General features: G+C 40.0%; 1 protein-coding gene across 3 annotated transcripts in view; it reads right to left on the minus strand.

The window, feature by feature from the left end:
* The window catches only part of SLO2 (slowpoke 2), a 98,109-nt gene that overhangs the window by 64,784 nt on the left and 9,206 nt on the right, over positions 1-24,119 (minus strand). The window contains exons 1-2 of one of the 3 annotated variants that reach the window (XM_065486332.1): positions 7,797-7,988; positions 6,760-7,307 (exon numbers count right to left, since the gene is read on the minus strand). The exons of 1 other annotated variant lie outside the window; for it this stretch is intronic. In XM_065486332.1, the coding sequence (XP_065342404.1) occupies positions 6,760-6,950 (191 nt within the window). In that variant the 5' untranslated portion in view covers positions 6,951-7,307; positions 7,797-7,988. Of the gene's footprint in view, positions 1-6,759; positions 7,308-7,664; positions 7,989-24,119 lie in introns of those variants that run through there. One more of the 3 variants, XM_065486331.1, reaches the window with a different exon arrangement.

Consider the following 24,119-nt stretch of genomic DNA (forward strand, 5'->3'; position numbering starts at 1 on the left):
CACGCACATTTTCTCACCGAGAGGCGAGCAAACTCACAAAGGCAGCTGACGGAGATTCACGGTTTATCTCAAGCAACCATAATTACGTGAGTAAACGATGTGGATACATAGGGAGGGGAATGATGTATGTATAATGCAAATCCGAGAGTAAATACACCGTTTTGACGTGCCTCTTGAGAATTTGAGGGCGCGAGGGCTGTTACCGAGACCTAATATGTGGTTGCGATGCGCTCCTTCTTGGAAGTATTGAGCAGCTTGCGCCAACTGATGCATATCATCAGCCACTCAGTACCACCAGACGTTGAAATTTTCCGAGCACACTGAGTGGATTTGAAAAAGAAAAAAGGAAAACTTCTGGTTGCAAGAACCATTTGCTTTCTGGAGGGAAAATGGGATTTTAGATTTACGTCACAAAACGTGGAATCAAATAATGTGTTGGTGGAATGGATGAAAAGGGGATACCTGCAGCTTTTTAGACGCTGCTGGAGGAAAGAAAATCGTGACAAAAGAATATTGAGCTTTGCATTTGGATAATGTGCATTAGAATAATACTGGATTGACTCGAGAGCATCATGGTTTCCACCTCCTCTTTGATAATCAATTTGGGATTTTAAATCTTCTTTGCTTTATCATGCACACAACAATTGGGTAAGCCTATAAATCTAGGCAATAATCAAGCGATATGAACAAAAGAAACAATTAAAATATCTACATTCAAACATTATTACACTCGCTATATTTAAATAAAATATATGTATAAATGAAAGCCTGCGTGACAATATTCTAAAAACGCATTCTTGGATTTCATTAAAAATTTCGTTAAAATGAAACTAATATTAATTGTAAGCAAAACTGCTTCAGCTGGCTCTTTTTGTTAGGCCAATGTGTGGAACAAACGCAATGACGACGTGGGAAGTTCTCGCAAGCTACTATAGTTAAGTGAGTAACAAGCATTTTATGAAAGAACTAAAAATAGCTTGCAGCGATGATCAACGCTATATTAACAGAGGATGCGAGCCATAGAGCAAACGATTCTCTCTCCTCGGCTTAGTCGCAGCAGAGGAGAAAACTTAATTAATTGCTCTGCAGCAGGTTAATCTATTTTTAGAGCTGAGACCAATTGCAAACAATTTTCCTCCTCGCTGGCCCTCTCCTCCTTCGTAATTACCCGCCAACGCTTTAATTCCCAATATGACTTTCCCGGCCGCTCGACAGCTAAAGAAGATTATTTTTCATTACTGTGCGACATGCACGCACCGTTATTTCTACTTGCTAACTCGATTTGAAGATGAAAATTTACCACTATGTTGTACTCTTTGGTCATTTTATTTTCAAATGTAATTCAAACTTGATATATGAATGCGCTGTTATATCTGTTTATTAGATGCTAATTATATTTCTCCTTTCAAAAATTACATATAGGTTTTTGCTTAACATATATAGTATGAATTATAATATCCTAAATTTGTCGCTTTGCAATAATACTGTATTATAGCGGGAATGTTTATGATTCAAACGAAAATAGAAATATCGATCTTTCCTGGATACAAGCGAAAGAATATTTCAAAGAGTAGTACAAATACTAAATATGGAGTCGGGCAAACAATCTCCGTCATTATTTCCGTCATAAAATCTAGGCCATGGCTCATCAACTTGATCTTTTTTCATGCGAGTTGTCAGCAAAAATGCCATTCATTTCGCAGCGATCGTTAACTGACTGATGAGCAAGCAAAATAACATGTATTAGAAGGGATGCTTCATATCTATATAAATCCTGATGACTCATATTGTGCACCATCTATCATCGACTTGGTAATATGTAGCCTAAATTGAAACCGAGGGGCTACCAATGATGTGATCACTTGTCTTTTTTACAATTCTTTGCTTATGATCAAACAAAGATAAGCTCATTTTAGGAAACATCTTTCATTTTGTCAAATGATAGATTTCGATTTGGTATTTTTGACTGATAAAAATGTTTCAGTTCCTCAACTGCATTTTTGTTTGCAAAAATGTGTGTTTTTTTCATTATTAATTAAGTAAGATGTCAGTCTCTATTTTGTATCTGAGCGCTTTCATATTTGCGTCTCTGCGTGGATATATCGATGAAAGCATAAATATTTTATTTGTTTGCTTTATAAAATACTTTTAAAGCATTCGTCATACATTCATGAATAATTTATCAGATTAAATTGCCACCACAAACCGCATCATCCAGCGCGCGAGGAAATAATTTGTCATCAGGCCACAGTGCCTTATCGTTATTGCACAGGCGAGCGTCAAATTATTTTTTATGCCATGTGGCATACATCCCCAGGCACTTTCCCTTTTTTGGCCACGTTCCAGGAACCATTGTGCGGACTGCTGATTGCCCAGACGTTACCAGTTGCTGATGTCGAGGGGAGAATGAGTTGCTGCAGTGGTATTTAGTTTAAAGACAGGTCGCTCCGCGTGACTGAAAAATGTTGCCAAGGTATCGATCTTTAAACCACACGCTCGAGACGGGCGAACAACTTTTGGTGTAAGTATGCAATCTGCCGACTTCCTGAGTACCAGGAGGAAGCAGAGAACTTTCAGGCAGCCGTTCGAAATACAATGGAAAGTGACAGCCCTTAAACTTAAGCTAATTTAATAGTGATGGCAAATGTTTTATCATTATAGATGTCGGATGGCAAAAATTCTGAAGAAAAATTGTATGTTTGGTTATTGAAATTTACACTGATCCACTCATTGCCAGTGTAGTGAAATTAATAAATAGGGTATATTTTAAAGATAGTTTAGTGTTTTTGTAAGTGGTAAATTACTTTTAAAAATCCTTGAAACCAATTTTTCAATAGATTTGTAGGACCTAGTGTTCAGCACCTTCAGCACCAAAAATGTAATCTAATATTGAATTTCCCTTCTCCCGACCTTGACATATTTAGACTTAAGCAAAGAAAAACAAAAAGAGCTCCATATGGGGCATAGTTTGACTGGCGAGTTTCCGATTGTTTATCTTGCATGGCATTTATTTATATAGTATAAGACATGACAGAAACGCTATTACACACGCAAACAATAAAAATTGATGAAGAGAGAGGAAGGAAAAGCGGCAAGGCTGAAAAATTCTCTGTGTGGGCTGGTATTGTGAGCAGGAGACGTGCGAACAGCAGCTTTCGAGTGAGCGAGCAAAGATAAAAAATGTCTCTCGTCGACTCCATTTGACAGAGAAAGAAAATGATTGCGTCGTCGAGCCGCGGAGCCGCACGCGCGCAGGATAAAAGAATCATCTCATTTGAAATCGCGGCGTTTTCATTCGCCGCAGCAGGTTGAAGACCTTGGAAGATGAAGAGGCAGCCCGTCGTTTGTTTCTTGCCTCGCCAACAAATTTCGTCGTCTTTTCTTCTAGACAATTCCCGCTGAGCTTGTTTGGATTCGGGAGCGTCATAACTCACGGCAGTTTAATTAGATGAACAGGCGGCGGAGTTTACGTGTTCACTTGAGAAACGCCTCTTGGCGCGTGCTGACGCAAACCGTGAAATTTAGTTTTGTACTACTATACCGTTGCAAATATCTCAAATCCAGAGGAGCTTATTTTTTTGCTAAAAGCCAGCACTTTAGGGCTCATTATGCAGCGAGAAAAGTTTGTTTGCCTCAAAAAGATTTTAGCAGCTTGCTGCGTTTGCCAATGGTACTTCTTTAGCTCTTTTAATTTCGCATTCATTCGTTCCAGACCCTTTGAGCAAGCATTTTGCATTCGTGCTCAGTGAGAGCAAATAATAAAGGCGTGGGCAGCTCGGCATTTCCTTTTTCACGTCGACCGAGTCGACCGAGCAGTGAAAGACAGCTTTCCCTTCGGGGGCTATCCAAGGTCCAATTTATGAATACATGCCAATGAACCCGAAATCTAGTGATTAGTACTGACAGTACTGCACAAAAGGACGGAAAGGTAAGGACTGGTGAACGCATTTGAATAGAAATGAGTGAATACTGATGGCATGCAGCATTAGGGATATTATTGTATGGTGGGTGGAACATTGGGAAGTTTACATTACTGCTCTAACGATATCAGTATATCTGTGTCTACCTAAAGCTAACGAGAATATTATGGAAAAACGATGCAGTTCGTTTGAAATGAAGGATTTTTATAACATAAAATTGGATACTTTAAGTGCAGAGTTTTATAGACCGTTATGGGGAGAATTTCTTTGAGCAAAAACTAGAAAAGAGAAAATTTTCAGGGTTATCAGTTAAGCTGTTTTTAAATGGCAACGAAATTAATTATTTCTCTGCACCATCAGTTTAAAATCTTGCTCATTCATCGTTTCTATGGCAGAATATGAAAAGAGAATGGCATATTCTAGTCGTCTTTAAACCCAACACGCTCAAAGAAGACCTCGCCTTTGCTTCTCTTCTTTTGAGCGGCAGCAGCAAAGCGGCCGTCTTTGAATTACTTTCGCAAACACACTTGAGCCTAATTCAATCTGGCTGCGTTGAGCCGCGAAGAACTCCCTATGCTTCTGTATAATTCAGGGCCGCGGAACCGAGATTTTAATAATAGAGCTGACATCGCTTTCTCTCTCCAGTCAGAGTTAAAGCGCGGGTAAATATATCGGTGTAAATTCCAGTATTGCGCCTGTCAACAACTGTGTAGGGTGCACGAGTGCACTACTAATCGTGTCTACACCACTAATGGGACTGAAGCGCCGGCACCCGACGTGTGGTGTACTTAATGGTAGTTTTTCGCGGCTGCTCTATTTGAACTCGCCGTGTCACGATATTTAACCGTAAAGAGTCGCAAAGCCACCCAAATTAGGCAGATTGAGATCTAGCCAGACGTGGATTAATGTGCAATCCGTGACAAAGTACGCGTTAAAACAGTTTAATGCATCGCAGGGACTTTGGAAAATTAAAACCAACTTTTCTTTAATGGTCGCATTGCTTGAATAATTCCATGAATTCGATACGGATGTAATGGGAGCACTTAAAAAGTAATTTCTCACGAAAGCAAATGCAGAAGGTGCCTCAGATTATAAGGATAATAATGAAAAATTGCTGCTGGCAAGTTTTCCCAGACACGTGATGTGCATTGTGGGAAACTTTTCTTGGCACTTGCTGTGCAAACACCGAGTAAACTGTATTTGTGCATTACCGCCACCATAATGGAATACGTAACACACACTAAGACAGCCGCACCCGGGAGAAGAAGAAGACACGGCACAATTCACATTCTGGGCAGAACAATAGTCTCTCTTCGCGAAGACAAATTGTGATTAATACCAATTTGCTGCCATGTTCTTTTGCGGTGCCAACAAGCAACACCGTGTTTGCTCAATTCCGAAACAAATTACGCGTAACTTCGTAAAGCAATTTTACGAGCATGCCATGGGTTGCGAGATATGAAATATGTGTTGAGGCCTCGTGGCAGCCTCGCGTTAATTGGATTTTCATCAAACTCAATTTGCATTTCACGTCCGCTGTGAGCAATTAGTGTTTTAAGCTAGCTCATCCACCGTAATGATACTTTACTTAAGTTTATTATTTTTTCCAGAACATGCAGCAAATTTTCATTAGACACTTGTTTCAACACTCCTCATTAATTATGCAAGGACTCGAACAAGAATAACAAAATCGTCTATTTCGCTATGCGGTGGCTGTTTCAACTCAATGAGATTTTATACAAGATTGCTGAATATCGAGAAAAAGAAGTTAACTTTACTTCCTACTTTAACAAAAGAACAAGAGAGGATTATATTCCATTTCTGCTCTGCTGTATCACGATGTAATGAAAATGCCGCCATAATAGAATTTTTATTACAGTGTCCTTTAGAAGTGGTGTTACATAGCAACGTTGTTATTCGCATATCAAACAAGGTGCTTGACATGGGCGGATAATGAGCAAATTGGCAAGCAGCAGCTGCATGCCGCTCAGAGAGCCAGCAGCATCCCACTGATGAAATTTCATATCCCCGCTGGGAGCAGGCATGATATAGACACCTCTGGAGCCCTCTAACCCAATCCAGATATAGCCATGTGTTTTCTCTTTCCTTATGTTTCCGTCGATTCTCTTTTCACGGTCACAATGCGTTGCTTATCTTTTCACAATAAAGTAAATGGGTGGAAGAATCGTTACGATATAGGGTTGAATCCTTCCATGGTAATTCCCAATGTGTGCACGCTGGATACCCACAACACAGAGCTATCGTTTCTGAATGGCACCAATAAAGGGTTATTGATTGCATTAATGTGTTAATAGCATTCACTATGCACAATTATAATGACGGGTTTCGCAATGCGCAACGACTTAGAATGATCATGAAACGCGACGAGTTTTCCAGTCGATTTAGTTGGCAATGAGTAAAGAAGTAATGTTGATAAATACGTGTCTAAACATGTATCTGTTTCAGATATTTGATACAGGTTAATATTGATATGGAACACAATTATCCATAAAAAAGGAACAATTTTATAAATAAGTGTGGCTTGTTATAATTTATTTGTTAATTAATTGTTTGCAATCAAATAAAAAAAGATCTTTCAACACTGCAAACATTTTTAAAATATAATCCCACATTCTTCAGTATCGATTTAATGTTTATAATTTAATGCAAGCCAATCTAAGCATTGAGAATGAAACTAGTTCCAATTTTATTAAAAATCGAGAATACGGGCAGGTCTTCAACTGTTAGTAGTTGCTAATAATTAATGCGTGAATGTGGAGCTGATTTTCATGAGTTGTATTAAATGAAATGTAGTTGTTGGGAAGTTGCTGTCATTTACCTTTCATCCATTCGAAAGCTAGTCCTGCTGATGTCACTCCAAGCGCTCATGCTTCTTGACCTTCCACCGGGCGCCCTGAGCGGCGCCTGCGACGAAACACCCTGCAGGTGCTTCTGGAAGCTGACCCTGTAAGTCTTTGCGCGGGCCTCCTCGGAGGCGGCAGAGGTCCCCTCTTCCGAGTTCTTCAGCATCTTGTACAGGCCCCACGCCTTCTTCAGTTTGTATTCGCGACGGGGGCCTTCGGGGGCGGGCGTCACGGTGACCCTGGGCGACGACGACGAGGCGACCTCGTCGTCTTCATCGTCGCCGTTGAGCTCGTCCACCCCCGCGAGGTAGCCCTCGTCCTCGTAGGCTGCCACCGTTGCGGCTCACCACCGACAGGACAGCAGTTAATCAGGGCTCAGCTGACAAAGCAGCCGCCGACCCAAACTTTTCTTCGCGACTCGAGTCTGTCTGCTCAAAGAGCTCATATGGTGGCCGATGCAAAACTTCTGAGAGTGGCAAACACACGGGACCAGGCCGAAATATTACGAGAGTATCGAGTGAAACTAAAACGGAAACAAAGGCTGGGCGTTATGCAAATGACCTGGACGAAAGCAGATATTGGAATATAAAATAATTAGTTTCGTGACCTTGTTTGAATCACTTTGAATTGGAAATTTTGTGTTGAGTGTAACAACTCAGTCCCGTTAGTTTAAGTTAGCTAACGTGTTTATTAAAATGTCAATAGTATCTGAAAAACTAAAAATCAATAGCTTTTCAATGAAAAGATAAATAAAACGAGAACATTAATTGATTTTAATTCAAGCAAATTATTCTTAATATTGTACACAGCTAATAGTCTCACTTTTCGGCTAAAGTGAACGAGGTACAAGAGTTTAGTGATCAAGAAGCCAGGTCCGTACCTAATCTGCCCTTCTGTAAGCACTTAAAACTCCTTGTCAACGCAACACTCGCGCTCCAAATTCGCCTGTACTCACGATATAACTCGCTCGCACAACTACTGCCTGGAGAGTGTGCAAGTATTTTGCACCCACCGTCGGAGCCTCGGAGGAAAGTCACGTGGTCTCGAACGAACCGCACTGCCACCGAAGTCTACCCTAAGTGGGGGCACGCGGCCTCAGGGTGCCAGGGCGATGCAAGCAGGTCGAAGCGTCGGCAGGTCGAAAACATCTAACTGCACGATCGGCACGCGTCTGCCGAGTACTTTCGCGAGGTGGACCTTAGCACCAAATCAGGGCTGCCAACGACACCGGCTGCTCTGCACCATCACGTCCTGCACCCCCCATCGATCCGAAGCAGCCCCAGCAGCTCGCACAGCAAACGAAACGTGCCAGCCACCCCCGACCGAACGACCGGCCGACGCTCGCACACTGAACAAATCTGAGATTTGTGCGAGGAGCAGCAGAAAAGAGGCCCCCGCGTGTGTGCATGCAGCGGCGGCGGCAGAGGCGTTGGTGGCTTCGACGCCGGCTCGAAATAGTAGTGCAGAGCGTGTGTAAGCCTGCGGCTTATCTTAAATGTGATGAGCTAGCCAACCACTCTTCGATTGATCGATTATTGGAAAATTTAATTGCAGATGAACGATAATAAAAGAGGAAGGGTTTACCTCAATTGATGTTGGTATGTCTAAATCGATTGAAGCGTATAAATAATTAAGGATAATTTTCCTTCATATATGCATTCTTTGGCAGTTTCACTAGAGACAATTATGGACAAAAATAACTAAAGATATTAATTCTGCGACGTAAAAGAGTAATTGGCAAATGTTTTGGAAATCGTATTTATTAGCAAGATGATAGGAGTTTTCAAAATATAATTTTTTTACGTTTACTCCAATATTTCAATTATTACAAATTAAATTTCACGTTAAGATCCCAAGACCATCATTTCATTAGAAAAAAACCTTAATGAAATCAAATGAATCCTTTGCGAGTGTTCCACAGTGAAATTTCTGGGTGAGTTAATTAACTTGCGACTCTCTTCTTCCTCCTGAAAATCAATTTCCACCACTCTGTTCATTTCATCAGAGCTGTGAGGCGACGCGTGTACCGTTTCCTGGCGCAATCCTAATTTTTGACGTGGATCATTTGCTCTTCGCGCAGGCGGTGGCATCGCACCGTGTCATTGCTCTCTGTCTGTCTCCCAAAAGCTTGCGTCAATGAGCTGTTAACCGTGCGTCGTCTATAGCTGCGTAACTGCCTTTGCTACACGGACCCTGCAAAAGGTCCTGTTTTATTGCACCGGTTTTCCGCACCGCAAATCGACCAAAACTGACCCTCGCTAAAAGCTGTCAGCAATTACTTTTACAGAGCTAGACTAGCCCGCATCACTTGTTGGCCAACCCGGTTGCATAAATACACATTGCTACTGCTCTGGTACATTGAATTCTAATGCACTCTGTAGCCTGCTCGGACAAAAGATCTTCCTTCTACGCGGTTTGAGTTTAGATGTAGAAATATATAAAATGGAAAAATATGCAAATAAAATGCTTGCATTATTTTGCTTCCTGCTTGTTAATTTAACAGAATACACGATAATTTAAACAATAGCAGAATGTCAGATGAATTTAAAATGACTTTTATTATCCAATAACTACCAAAATCCGATTAAAATACAATTTGAGCATTATTCATCAATCCTTGGCAAAGGCTGAAGGATATATTACCACAAATTTTAACATTTCAAGCAAAGGTTTATGATATTATTATAGCTTTTTACTTTTAAGTCAAATTAATCATACAAAGCGCAGTTTATATTTTAATATCATACAGAGACACATACATCTTAAATGTTATCTGAACTGTCAAAAATTTCCACCTCTCATCTCAGTCTACAACACACATCTAATTTCCAACTTATGTTACGCAATAGTTCTGCAGTTTTTTTCAAGGCAGACTAACGGCGTCAATTATAGCCTCTTGGTGTCTGGTTTGTTTGGACTGTTTATTTTTTTGCGAGCGTCCAGTGTTCACCCAAAATAAAATTATATGACGGAATCATCAAAGCAGAAGAAATTGAGTGCGCGGCGGCTGCTTTGTTTGCTCGTTCGAGCAGTTGGACAGCTGCCCAAACATGAGGTGTGTGTATGCGAGTCTGGTTTTGCACCGTGGAAAACAGCGAATGTACCAACAGGAATTCTAGCAGAGGAAAAAACAGGCGGTTCCATTTTGCAGGGGCTGCACACGTTCTCTTGTTATATTTAATCATGTTTGTGTTTTTGGCCACGACCTCTGTGGTGCACAAAAGCGAAGGTTGCATTGCTATCTCCCCCACTCTCCCCACGTTCCCTGGTGATTTATGGCAATGGAATCGTTATGCTGACGCCTGACCATGCCAGCAAAAAATTAATGAAATCGTAAGCAACAAATTTTAGCGTGCTTCCCCTTTCCCACCAACGCTCCTATATACATATATGTAAATGACTGGTCACAAAAAAAGAAACAAAGTTCGAATATGTGCGCCACGTGTGTCAGGGAGAGAACGAAAGTTAACTGCGATGTAATCCGCATTGCACCAGGTTAAAATCAGTTTGAAAAGGTTGGAGATTGATTATTCTCTAGGAAGTTTGCCGAGTAAACCGGTGCCTCATGTTTGATGCATAAAATTTCCGTAACAAACTGCTGTATTATTTATGAGCAAAATTGTGCGTCTTTCCTCCAAAAGTTTGTCAGAGCTGTGAAAAAGAAGTTTACTGGAGGTTAAAAATCTCTCTGGTTGAGATTGAGTCAGTAACTAAACTGCGACGTTCAAATTTTTGGTCATGATTTATTTTGAAAGCTTATAGACTAGTTTCCACATGTTACGAATAGTGTGCTATCAACTTTGCTGTTTGCGCACCTATTTTGTTTATTTTCTCTTTTGTAGGTGGAACTTTAAAGAAGCTTATCCGCAACACTTCTCTCGTCTGCACAATTCTAGAGATAAGCCTTCTTATCAAAAGTCAAGTAGGATTACCGGAAGGGGAAAGGTCGGGAACCTCTCCAGCTTTATGTAATTTTTACGCGACTGTAAAAACACGACCGCGACGGCTGTCTACATAGCTGAACAGACTAAACAATGTATGAGGGCCTACAAAAAGGATCGTAGTTTTGTTGGGGGAAGAAAATTTATTAACTTTTGAGTGAATGAAAATTCGGAGAATTGTGTAAATAAATTTCCAACTATATGGATCAATAGAGTTCAACATTCAAATTCATTTAGTTAATTCAAGGGTATTTTCGATTGCAAAATTATCGACTATAACAAAAGTGATAGTGCAGAATGTGACTTTTCGTCCACAATACCCTTCTCGTTTTTTTATCAGAACAGCTTAAAGTATCAAATGATAAAAGCGTTGACGTTCAATATCCTCTTTTAAAGTTCTGCAGCATAAACGTGTGTCACCTATTTTTTGTAAAAAGATCGATACGTAACTTGGACAAGGAGCTCTAGTACTGCAAGACAAACAGAAGCAACAGCAACGCGCGCGTGCCGCTTTTTGTGAATGTTGATCGGCTCGGTTGTAAAGCTCACATCACATGCGCTGTAGTCGTTAAAGCAAGAAGTGTCACTTCGAGTCTATAAGAACCGCGACATCTTCATATTTCTAAAGAAAAAAAGACAGCTTGTGTGGAAAAGTGCTTATCCAGGGAAATGGGCGAAAGGGAAGTTTAGAGATAAGGAAATAAGGGTCGTGCGAAGTGAAAAGGAAACACATCTCGCTCTCTGACGCGAGAGGGGAAAACTAGCGATTAAACAAGCAGATTTGGAACCTTGTTTATTTTTCTTTGCGCCAAGTAATAAAATTAAATGAGACCATTATCCCGTGAAATGCGAAAAGTCTTTACTGTGTTTGCTCTGCCACACCACACGTACGTTTCTTGCTAATTTTTCTGGCAGTGTTTCTTCGAAAGAGTTTTTAGTCTGAAGATACTGAGCCCATCGTCGTTTTATTACTTAAAATAGAGGAGAAACCTCGATAGCCTTGAATGGCTCATCGATTAAAATGACTTATGATGCACTTTAAACTTCCAGGGAAATGAAGAATTTACACAGCATTTAAGCTGATAAAATGTCGGATAAGCTTAAAAATAAAATAAAAAAGACAATCTAACACTAAAATCAACTCTTGATTATTTCTGGCGTGAATCTACTGTTATGATTCATTCAGGTTTTATCCCAGCCTGATTATTTCCCTGATGCAAAACAACGAACGAAATAGCCAGCTGAACAAACAGTCCGGCCGTGGTCGTAAACAGAACAGATTTATATTGTTCCACGGGCTTTTTCGCTTGCGTGAGGCTTAGGCTTAACTTATGCTATACCACCAAAGTTTGCGGTCACGGGTGATTTTTATCTCTTCATAAATTGGATAAATTGCACATCAAAACTTGTTACTCGGTGAGCTATTTGAATCAGTCTACAAATTCTCACTGAAGGACATTCAGTTGATTGTTTTTGTGCTGGAGAAAGTTGGAGATGGCTCATTGATACTTTTCTCTTCTTTTTGTGGTGCGCGCATATCATCTCTAAGAATTCTCATTGCAGGCAGGTGCTTCTGCTCATGAAGGAATTTGCAAATCTACGCAGAATTTAGGTATAATTTAAATAGTTTATTTTAATTATTCGTCATATGTATTAAAAGTTTATTAAAAACGAGAATAGAGATTTTTCATGAGTACAAATTTAAAAATTTGACCTCATTTTGAATTCCCTTTCATTATTCACTGGGTATTAGGTAGAATGAAGACAGACACATTTAGAATTAATCCATTTCCAGCTATTCCATTAGTTGGAGCTGCCGCAGGTTCAATGTGTTCCGACAAGCAACACGATCTTTCTTTGACGCCAGGTCAACCAATCCCCATTAATATCCGTCCGGTGTCAACGCAGTGACAAGTCAAAAGGGTCCCAACACGATACGCTCTGCTGAAATTTCGGAACGTGTATGACCAAACTACTATTCTGCAAAATTGCACAAAGCGCGAGTAGTGCAAATTGAGCGGGAAAACGCAATACCAGAAACTGGGAAAGCGAATGTGGGTCGAGTTAATTAATTGGGGTCGTTGTCTTTGCCAGTGACACGTTACAGCTGCCGACCACCGTGGTTGGTGGAAGGGTAGACTGCCGGATTATCCCCTGAGGTGCAGAATAGATTACTTCTGCCCCGCGCGCATTATGCGCAGGAATGCGAGCGAGGAGAAAAATAAAACATGTGGAATTAATTTTGCATGCCTCTCGTGTGTGCGTTGGAATGTGAGACGCAAAAAGCCTGTGTGAGTTAAGCAAGCCAGCCCCTCTCTGTTTAGGGCTCGGGAGTGCTTTGTGCCCTGCAACTGCCGCCCTGAGACTGCAAAAACAAGCAGAACGTACGCTAAACACGTGCTGCATGACGTGCAACCATCAGGATTACAATTTGTTATGCACGCGTAATGCTGACCAGATTCCCGCGCAAACGAGATGAGTTGTGTGCTCAACTTTTTCAACGTCAAAAGTTTAATTCCCTGCGTTAGTTTCTCATTATCACTTAATAAAAGTTTCAAAGGTGAGAAATATTTAATTTTTACTTGCACGTAGTCTAAGCTGCGCACGTGGTAAACCTTTAAAATTTCATCTGTGCCAAAATATCGTGGTTTGCATTAAACCTTATTATAAGTCATGGCATTTGATGGCCTTTGACAAGCTTGGAATGCAGCCTTTCAAAATGGGTTTAAAAGATGCATTTTAACCGCCGTGGATATGTGACTTGATATTTTCCACGTATGTACCTTAATGTTAAATTTACATCAACGAAACTTTGTAGTTAACATATCTGATGGTTCAATCACATTTTTAAGATTTGTACTTCGTAAATGATAAGTAAATTGGGATTATATTTTGCTGCTGCTTAAAAAAACTGGCGAGGGTAGAGACAAAGAATAAAATTTCATTGGCCTCCTTGTTGCTGGTGCTCTTGAGAGTTAAATGAGAAAATCGACGTTTCAACCCGTTTTGTTTACCATTATTATCGAGCGGCCTATATTTTATCTGAGTCATTTGAGAGCAGTGCACAATAAATGCCTCCCTTCTGCTTGAGTTGTTGAGCGCCATCGTTACAGGATTTTGCTGAGCAAGCCGGCGCGCCTTGGGCGTTGACAAAAGGGAGTTTTAATCAGCAAAATGCGAATTGACGGACCAGACATCTATAGCGAGAAGGAGCACAAAGTTTTGTTGGCCTCCAAATTTGGGCTTCGCTCTGGCGGAAATTATGGGCAGCACGTTTCAGCCAAATTAAATTTTCTGAATGCCAAGTCGCTGGCTTTATTGATCCTAATGCACTGCTACGAGGCGCGATAAATCAAAGCTTGTTTGACTCTTCCTTTTATTCTTCTCTGTAGTAAGCAAAAAGTATACAATATCACAATATCATTTTAAAAATTTTCACCAAAATTAATAAACCAAAACAACGATTGGGCCAAGAAAAGAAAATGCAATTATTAGATTACATTATTTTAAAACTATACCGTGGCCAACATTAATGCAACATTTTATTAATTGATCACTTTAAAGCTCTACTAACTTAAGGTTACAGGTTGCCTGGATGTTTGTTGAAAAGAAAACGTTTTGCTGGCAGCGTACCGCATCTGTTGAGAGCAGCACCAAATCTTTTCTTTGAAATTCAGCTCTTAGCACATAATCCAGGACGGCCGACTCATTGCACATGGCAGTTCCTCCCCAATTGATTTCGGATAGAGCTGCCTTCAACGAGTGCGCGCCAGCATATTGCTGGTTGCTCATCTCCAATACAATCAGCACACGCACCCACTATCAGTCGGCGGGACAGATGTTCAATATTTAGTAAGCTAAAATAGGGAAATGAGGGCTGATTTAATATTTGCACAAAACTCTTTGAAATTTAAAATCCATTACGAGATCAAAATATGAAAGGAACATTTACATAATGAAAGTCAGCAGGCGCAGAGAAAGGTCAATTATTATTTTTGTGCACCATATATAGTCATTAGCAAAATTACAAAAAGCGTTTGTGCGATCATTACCGTAGAAAAAATCATGGTGTTACGCGACAGGCAATTTTCTGATGACGATGGCCTTGGATAACCACCAAAAGCATGCGAAAAAATAAGTAGAATAACTGAACTGAGGAACTGTGGGAAAACAAAAAATGTTAACACGCGGCTCAAATATAGAATGGTGTGTATATATATAATGAATGTGTGCCAGCGGCGGTCGAGCCAGAATAAAGTTGCATAGCGGAAAACTTTTCCAAGCGCACACCACCCGAGATGGTAAAAGTGGCTCCATCTCGAGCAATGATATTGAACTAAAGTGGGGTGAAAATTGTGATCGAGGGTACCTAATGAAACTTTTCTGCGACCTCACCATAGCAGCCATAATGGTTAATGGGCCAACTTTCACAGTTAATTAATTCACCGGCCATAAAAAGTAGGCGATGTTTGTGTGCCTCTCATCATTACGCAGGCACGCCCTTAGCACCCTTATCACGCTATCACGCAATTCGCATTTAATTAGCTTGTGGGTACGTGTAATGGGCCGAATTTAATTGCATCAGCAAATTTTCCACGTCACTTTGCTGACTGCAAATTTGGTAAGTTAACTTTGGACGAGCATACACGGTTGAATTAAATTTAATGTTGTGTAACCACGCACGCCCGTGCGTGAAATATCAATGGTGTATTTTGAAATATACATGTAGCTATATACACAATATTTTCAGTTTAATTTCAAATATTACAAAGTATGTAAACAACACTTTTGAAATTAAAAATATATACATTTTTTGACATTTATACATGTGGTATAGTTTTTTTGCAAAGTAAAATGTGGCTCATTTGTTGGAATATGACCATTCTATTGCGTATCACAAAGTAACACGTGTGCTTTATAAAGTTACGAAAATTTTAAAGTTAAATATTGAACTCCATACTGAATGCCAGAAAATGTATATAGAAAATTGCGTCTGTTAAAGGACTGTGTGGGTGTAATAAAGTGGATAGGCTGCTTGGAATTTAGACTTCCCAAAAATTCGTGTTTGAGCGATGACTTTATTTAGCCAGGTAGACAGAAATTGAACCCTAGTAGGGTTCCAATTGTTCGTGTCTAACACGCGGGCTCAAAGCGGCCTTGCGAGGATTACTTAATTACAAGCGTGCAACTCTCAATTCTTGAATCGGCTCCGAGGGAATTATGAAATGCACTTATGACTGCTCGACCGCTGCAAGGCAAGTGCGTATGTTACCTGCTGCAGCGACGAGGGCGGAGCAAAGGTAACCCGCCGTGCAGGTTGCATACTCTGCACGGTGGTCCCCATAACTGCAACACAACACCTCATGTATACACATTAAAAACCAGTTAATTACCTCAAATTTGTTTACAAAGCAGCCCATCTAGCTCCATATACCTGGAAAAGTTAAAGCAGACTTCCTGCAGGTGATTACACGATAATTGATTGCGTCGGTGCTTGTCACGTTGCCCCAGGAGTTGCGAGTTAATTACGAAAGGAGGGCAAACACAGGGAGAACGCCGCGACACTTGTCAAGGATTAAGTGGCTGCACTCATCTCATCACGTGCGAAAAAGAAAACCCGGGGGATGCTCAGTACTGTACATGGGCGCTCGGGTGGATCACTTCTTTCGACCGGATAATTATCGGTAAAGCAACAAGAGGCGGGTTGTCGCTCCGATTAATTAACTTCTCTCTCTCTCTTTCTCTCTCTCCCTCTCTCTTGGATCGTCTACAGCAAAGAATCTGATCAGTTTAATTCTTATTCTAAAAAAACGACGAGGAAGTCGTGAAAGAAATAAGTCAAAGTAGGTTACTAATATCTAAAAGATGACATATCTCTTCTTCTAGAATTAATTAACTTCCAAGGTTCATTGTTTACATCGACAGGAAGAGACTGAAATGGATAATATGTCTTATGACTAATTGCGCATGGATAAAAGGTCTATACATTATTTATTGAGATAATCACTGCGACTTTTTTAAACGAGCTTTCGTCTTTGGTATTGATTATGCTCTGAATTCCTTTTAATACCGAAAAAAGGCATTTTGTATGGTCCTGGTCGTCCTGGAATTATTTTAACTTATCTTTATTTATTCGGGAATAACAATAAATAAGGGGAACCGAAACTGTATTTTTTAATTGTTACTCAATTGTAATCCAATTTGAGCCAAGGAAGATGAAAATCAACAAGGCAGTTGAAGATTTTTAAAATTTCACAAAGATGAGATTCGATTTATTCGCGTTAATTTCAGATACCAAGACTTTACAAACTCTTTGACATCTGCCACACCTTGCTGACTATATTTTATTAAAAATATTTACTTCGCAGTTTAGCGTAAATCTCTGCATATAAAAAATCCACTGAAAAAGGAGGTGCTATGCAGGCTAGAAAAAATAGAGCTGTGTCAAAGTAACCACGGTTCAAAGATATTCCCCCTTTTTGAAACTGACGCTTCAACTCAGGAGTTCTACATTGTCAGTTTTCAGCCAGCTTCACTGTCCATATAAACATGACTCTCTCATGCAAAGATGTCGCAAAAAAGCATTTACAGAAAATAGTTGCCTGTTACTGCTAGCAAAACGCTGAAATGAATGTGATGAACGGTATGGTGGGAAGTACCTTATTGCTAATCTATAAACTGAACACAATTTGGAATTTGTTTGTGGTAAACACATTCTCTCAGGATAATTTATTTTTTTGCTTTTAAAATTTTTCTAGACGCATATTTATTTTTGTGTGCTCACAAAAACAATTCAAAAAATTGAAGTTCTTGAAATCCGAATTCACAAACAAATGCACTTGAAATTAAGCTGCAACCGCAAAAAACTACACTAATTTTAGTGGTGGTTTCTGTCTGACAAAAATAATATACGCCGAAGTATAATTTCAACTGTATAAACGTGGGTATTAACTCTTTCAAGTCGGGTTGAAAAGTAGGCTCAGCAATGAAAACATTGCAAGATGAAAAACAAACAGACAACGGACCGAAGAACAAATTAGCTCTGCCCTAAACCCAATCGAAAGTTATTCGCACAAAGTCACATGCAGAAGCAGGCTTCGTTATGTTTGCTTGAAAAGGGAGTTAGGCAGGGATGAATGTTCAAAATTTTCAGAAACCCAGCAGAGCCAGCAGCGCGCTGCACTGAGAGAAAGGCGCATTCGGCACAAGAGATTTAATGTGTAATTTCGTTTATTCAGGAGCAGACACGGTGCGCCAGATGAAGCCCATTCCGCCAGGTACTCGAATCGAAATCCCATCATCGTGCATTTGCGGCACCGCCGAGCGTACGCTGAGAGCGTTTGCAGCCGGATCCAACCAAACGAGGATCCGCGATATTGCAGGGAAAGCCTTGTTTAATATCGGTAATGTAGCAAAAACGGGAATGGTTTTTCTAAAATCCCCATCGTAGCGAGCAAAAAGCACCTTCAGAATATTGAATAGAATTCAACCTTGAATTGTACCGTATAACATCGGATTTAAACTATTTTAATCACTTTTCAAATAAATTTTATGTACTAAAATGAACTCAACAATAATAATCAAAATTTTTGGACACCATATTTTACTGTTTTTTTCTGTATTGTTTAAACAAGCTGATTGCAGATAATTATAAAAATTACGCTTTTATCTTTTAAAATTCTGTTTGTTTCTAATGTGTGAAAGTGTACACATTGAAAAGTTGTAAAAGGTTGATAGGTATTGTGGAACAAAAAGTAATTGCTATATTGACCGCACAAAATAGCTGTTACAGTGACAATATTGAATGCGAAAATATGACGAAGAAAAGGTTTGCTTTATACCACTACTTGTCATCCTTTCATACGGTTGACTATATTGCTTCAAAAAATAAATGCACAAAAATTTACCCATTTTCAAATAAGATTTCTTATTAACTTAAAAATTTGGTGTGATTATATTGTTTCCATGGGGCACGAAGCGCGTCAGGGGATGTTTTGCGTAGTCGAGATGGATTTTTCTCCCACGCCTCTCTCAGACGCTTGTCTTTATTAAATTCCCTGCACCACCCAATCCTTGGAATTGCAAATGCCATATTCCCACGTGATCCCGAAGCGGCGCGGGCGAGCGATGGAAACAACATACCTGTTGAGTGAGTGATACACATCGATTTTCAATCTACAGCCTTCTCACCAAGCTGTCTGCCAGGGACACGTTTCTATCCCTGCTTCCTACATTTATGTATACGGTATATCCTCTTATTTTATAAAGCGTGGAAATGGATGCCCTCTCCGCGTGCTAAGCTCCAGGCTTGTGCTTTGAACGGTAAAGGATTTGCCACATTGTTTGTTGATGCAAGGATTTTGCGACAAATTGAAAACACGATATTGATCCTCATAAATTAGATTTAACGCATATAGAAATCTTCAATTTGTGTTTTATTTAAATCATTAATTATCGGGAATGGTATGAAAGAAAATTTCTACTTAAGAAGGGAAATAAAAATACAAATTACATTTCAACTTTCACCCGGGTAAAACAAATCTTCTTTCGTCTTTTCCGGTTAATTTTAAAAACTATTTCTAATACAATACCACACATTGCTATCTACTTTGCAAGAATTTCCTGTAAGAACAGGCGAGAAATATTAAAGAATAATAAACTTTTAGACGCTTCTCGTATTGGACAGCCGTTTGGGCCCCCTTAGCATTCTCTTGAAAAATGCCAATTTACATCAATAGAGGCTCTCGTAGTGCTGCCGAATCGAAGAGATTTTAGGGCTAATAAGTTTCATGGAGAATAAAGCCAACTGAAAATGGGGACTTGAAACCAAAAATAATATAATAACGATAAAACACGCAGGGAATTTAGTGAGGGAAAGTAGCCTTCTCCGATAATATTTTCTTTTTTGACAATAATATTTTAAAGGTTATTAGATCATCCTCTGGCACATCTCAAACCTGACATAACGAAAATGGATTGATTTTTCCATTGCCGAAGGCGTCCGCTGACCATCAGAGTGAACTTCGCTTTTAGCTATCGCTTGCGCGGCTTTTGAAATGCAGAGGATTGGCGGTGATGCTCGCATCATGTAGAAAATCAATTCAGACAGTTTATTCGTTTTGAGAAAGGAATGTGCGTGAAAGGACTCTCTACTCTCTCTACGCTCACAGAGGCGATACATCATTTATTGGCTGCTGCGTGAGCTCGCGCCATTGAATATTCTGTCCACACATAGCCGTTACCCGCGGTGATGACAAATACCTAAATAAAATGTAGAATCGATATCGGCGTGTAATAGAAAAAGTTTCGCTCACGATTTTGCTTGCAAACACCTGCTGCCGCGTGCTTGGAATTTTGGTGTATTATGCACGCTAAAAATTTTTGCAGGTGCTTGTTTTGTTGCCCAGGGGCGAAAGTTTTCTGGGATTAATATACGGCTTCAGTCGGGTTTAGCGCTATAGCAACAAAGTCACATTTTACAAAGCCATTCGTTGTTCCGTAGTGACATTCATATTACGCGCTCTCCTCTCCGTCGGATTTTTTGCATTAGTCGAGTGGAAATTCATGAGTTGGCTCAATTCCAGTGCACAGTGGAAAGGTATTTTGGCAGCTGAGGAAAAATGAACCAAGATCTTCTCTCGCTGCTGCAGAGGGACGGGGAAACCAGATAAATTTATCCGAGCGAAACTTTTCCCCTCTAAATTTATGCTCTCGAGCATCTGCAAACTTCAGGAATTGCACGACCAAACGTAACGTGAGTTTCAGAGTACTTGCTAAAATTCTGTAAAGCGATGAAAATTTAATTTTCATTAAATACATCAAGATAACCTGATTGTATGGTATTATTTCATTCTTAAAAAGTTATCTCTCAAGATAAGATATGATTGCTCAGATTTTTCGACTTTCACATACCCATATTGGTCACACATTATTTGTTTTAAATTTAAACAAAATCAGTACATAGTTCGCTGAATCGCAGAATTTCTTTGAGATGATTTAAATTCTTAAATATAATATGTGTCAACATTTAACGAGTCTGTCTGCATATTATCATAGGTTACTCGTACGGCCACTCCGCAACAACATTTCATTTATTAATTAAAAACACAGCTTTCGCCGCAACAGAGGTGGAAAATAGCGCAGTTGGGTATAACAGATGCAATTTCAAACTCAATTACATGCATATATTTTATGCACCAGTGTGTCTTGTAATTATGTGTGTTCAAACGCCAGAGTCGAAGCTGTTTGTTCAGGTCCAGACGAGGCATAGGCTGCGCAAATGCTAGATCGACCTTTCACCCTCTGACTGTGCGTGTATGCATTCGGGATTAATTGGGCTCGTGTTACGCGCGCTGACCTGTAATTATTTCACTGATTGTTAGTGTGTGCGCGAGTGAACAAACAAGAGAGGGCCGGCTGAGTTTTGAGTTGATTAATCCAGCCCGTTTGCAAGAGGAATGAAGCCGACGCACTTTCATCGCGTGGCGCAATATACATTGTCTCTTTTTAGCCGATAAAGCGGGTTTCTACACCCAAGAGAGGTTTTGAAAAAAATATCAGTCACCGTAGCTACCTCAAAATACTTATGTGCTAACAAACTGTTTTCAGCGAAAATTTTATTTTCTTTACTTCTGCGAAAAGTTCGAAATGTATTGGTGAACGTTAGTTACGTTTGAAACGTTATTGTGAAGTCAGATATATAACGGAGGGATTTCCAGTTCAGTCAAAAAAAATTCTCAAAATCTTTACATTTTTGTGGATTAAGATTCATAAAATAAATGGAATAGACGATTTTAATTAAATTAAATACTTAATGGGTGAACGCTGTGCAGATTTACAGCCTGGACAGGCGACTACATGTGTGAAAAATTGATCTCCCAGCACCTAATTGCACGGAGATACAGCGGCTGTGATTTTTTACTGTAAGAGGGAAGTTCCATTTTTACTGTGCTTGATACTCAGAAACGGCCAATAATGATTAAGATCTTCTTCAGTAAATTCTGTGGTTATGGATTTTTGTTCTTCAGGTTACGTGAATGCAAGGTTACTGGAATGATGCCATTTCACTCACATGCTACTAGGCAAGGGATTAATAAAGATACACATTTCCATATTTATCCTATCTACCACGGGGATTACAGTGGAATGAGTCTTCCGATCTCAAAGTCGACTACACAAATGAATTCACAGCAATATGAATGGCTGATCATTCCCCCGACTAATAATCCACATTGCAAAGTTCCAATATAGCTTTGGAGCTCCGACAGATAAGTTGACATCGGGCCCGAGTTTTCCTTCTCGCGGTCTCCACAGGGATCGCAAAAAATCCGCATTTTTCAGGAGAAACCCACTGCATTGCAAAACATGTTAGTGGGTTTTTCTGCAATTTATGGAAGATCAAACTTAGGGATTTTACAAAATCAGTATAAAATTAAGCCACTGGTTTCACCAAAAGACCGAAAAATTTTAACTCGTACAAGAGTAATTTTACAAAATTCTGAATTTTTAGCACGAAATATGACTTTCCGGGGTATATTAAAAATGCAGAAAACATCAAAACTGGTGTTTTTTCCAGCTGGATTTTTGGTGCATTTTTGCAAAATTGGCGAGCCCTGGGTATCCCCCCTTGAATACAGAAGTTTCCGCGCCCATCGCACAAAGGCTGGCCGATGTGGATAGACGGCGTTTAAGACAGAAAGTATTTTCCTAATGGCTCAAGGTGGAGGGAAGTTTGGCAAAATCTGGCTTGATGTGAACGCCAACTGTGAAGCGAGGGCGCCCTAGGGACGCCTCCCAGTAGGCGCCGACATGCCTGCTAAAAGCTTCATAAAAATCGGACCCTTGGGCTCTGGCGCGCCTTTTGACGGGCTCTGAACTCTTCAAACCGATTCTTCTTCCTGCCGGATTTTGTCGTCTTCTGCCTCGCAGAACGAAGTTCATTGTTGCCCGGCTTTTGTAGCTCAAGCGAATCTTTCCGCTTATCCACGATTCACATCAGGATAGACGGTTAATTTAACTTTTTTCCTCTCCACTTGGCAAATTGAAATGAAGTTACTGAGCTTCTTCTTTATCAGCCAAGCCCAGGAGCACATTTTTCTCGGAAAAAAGCTGCGCTGATAATTAAGATGGAACAAGCTTTAAGAGGCAAAGAGAGCGGGAGAAAGATTTTTTGCATTTCCAGGATTTGCTGTTTTCAGGTGCTCTTTATTTTCTTAAATAATTAATACTTGTTTAGTCTTACGAATAAAGAGAGTTAAAAATTTTACCAGCTAAATGCTATTTATGTAAGTTACAAATTACAGGGAAAGGTGTTGACGTATTCTTAAAAAGAAATAAACAATAATTATTATAGTCCACAATACATTATGAAAAATGCAACAATACATTGATGTCACAAATTAACAGAATTAATATATCTTTTGCTTAAAACATACTGACTTTTAGCAAATCACTTAAAAAAATGAGAAAAGTCAGATTGTTCGTCATTTGCAACTGCAAGGCACGAAATAATGCATTTACACCTCTAAATCAGTTACTTTCAACCATTTAAGATAAATCCCTTACAATATAATGCCCCATTCCATGAATTGGCAACTTTTTGAATTAGTGTTCACCGTTAGTTTGAAGCTGGCGAGTGAATTTGGTAGTATATATAGTATATGGATGGCCTCGTAAGCCACTGAAACCACTTCTGACCTTTCTAAATAATGAGTAGATGGTGCGGCACTTTTGTTCACAGCAGCCATCCATGTGAATACAACTTAGCGGCAGGCAGGGGGTGGTTGTGGGGTGGAGAAGGGTTCTTCTCCACTAACAAGCACTCGGCTGGCCTGCAGCACTCCTTGAAATACCAGCATAGGAAAGAAGGACGACCTGCGTGTCTTCGCACAAAGTTCAAATTCCCCTTTAGTATAGTAATCGAGTGCGAAAGAAACGATGTATTTTCCAATCAGGCTTCCCCCGGTACTCCAGCATTGTTGAGGAGGAAAATGGGTTCATTTGCTCAACCTGTTCCAAGGGAAATTAAATTTCCTTCACTCTTTTCTTCCCTTTCCAGCGCGAATGCTATTTCTACGCGCGGTAATTTACTGTTTGAATAGCGATGCCTGAAGGTCGAAGAATGAGCTATTGTGTTGGTCGGAAGAAGTCGCTTTGGCTCTCTGGTTCGTGCTCCTGCGCCGCATTTCACGATCTCGACTTGTGCCGTCGCCGCTGACGTTATGCTTCCACAACGTTGCTTGAGGGGCAATTTGAAATCGCACACGCACCAGGATAAAAACCTGAGGGCATATTGTCAGCGCTACGCTGTCCTTGCTTTGTTAGGCCGCGGTTGATGTATGCAACCTGCTCGGCAGATATGTGTCATGCATCGCATAGTTACGAAATAGTTAGGC

This window comes from Cloeon dipterum, chromosome 3, assembly GCF_949628265.1.
Source record: "Cloeon dipterum chromosome 3, ieCloDipt1.1, whole genome shotgun sequence".
NCBI lineage: Eukaryota > Metazoa > Arthropoda > Insecta > Ephemeroptera > Baetidae > Cloeon > Cloeon dipterum.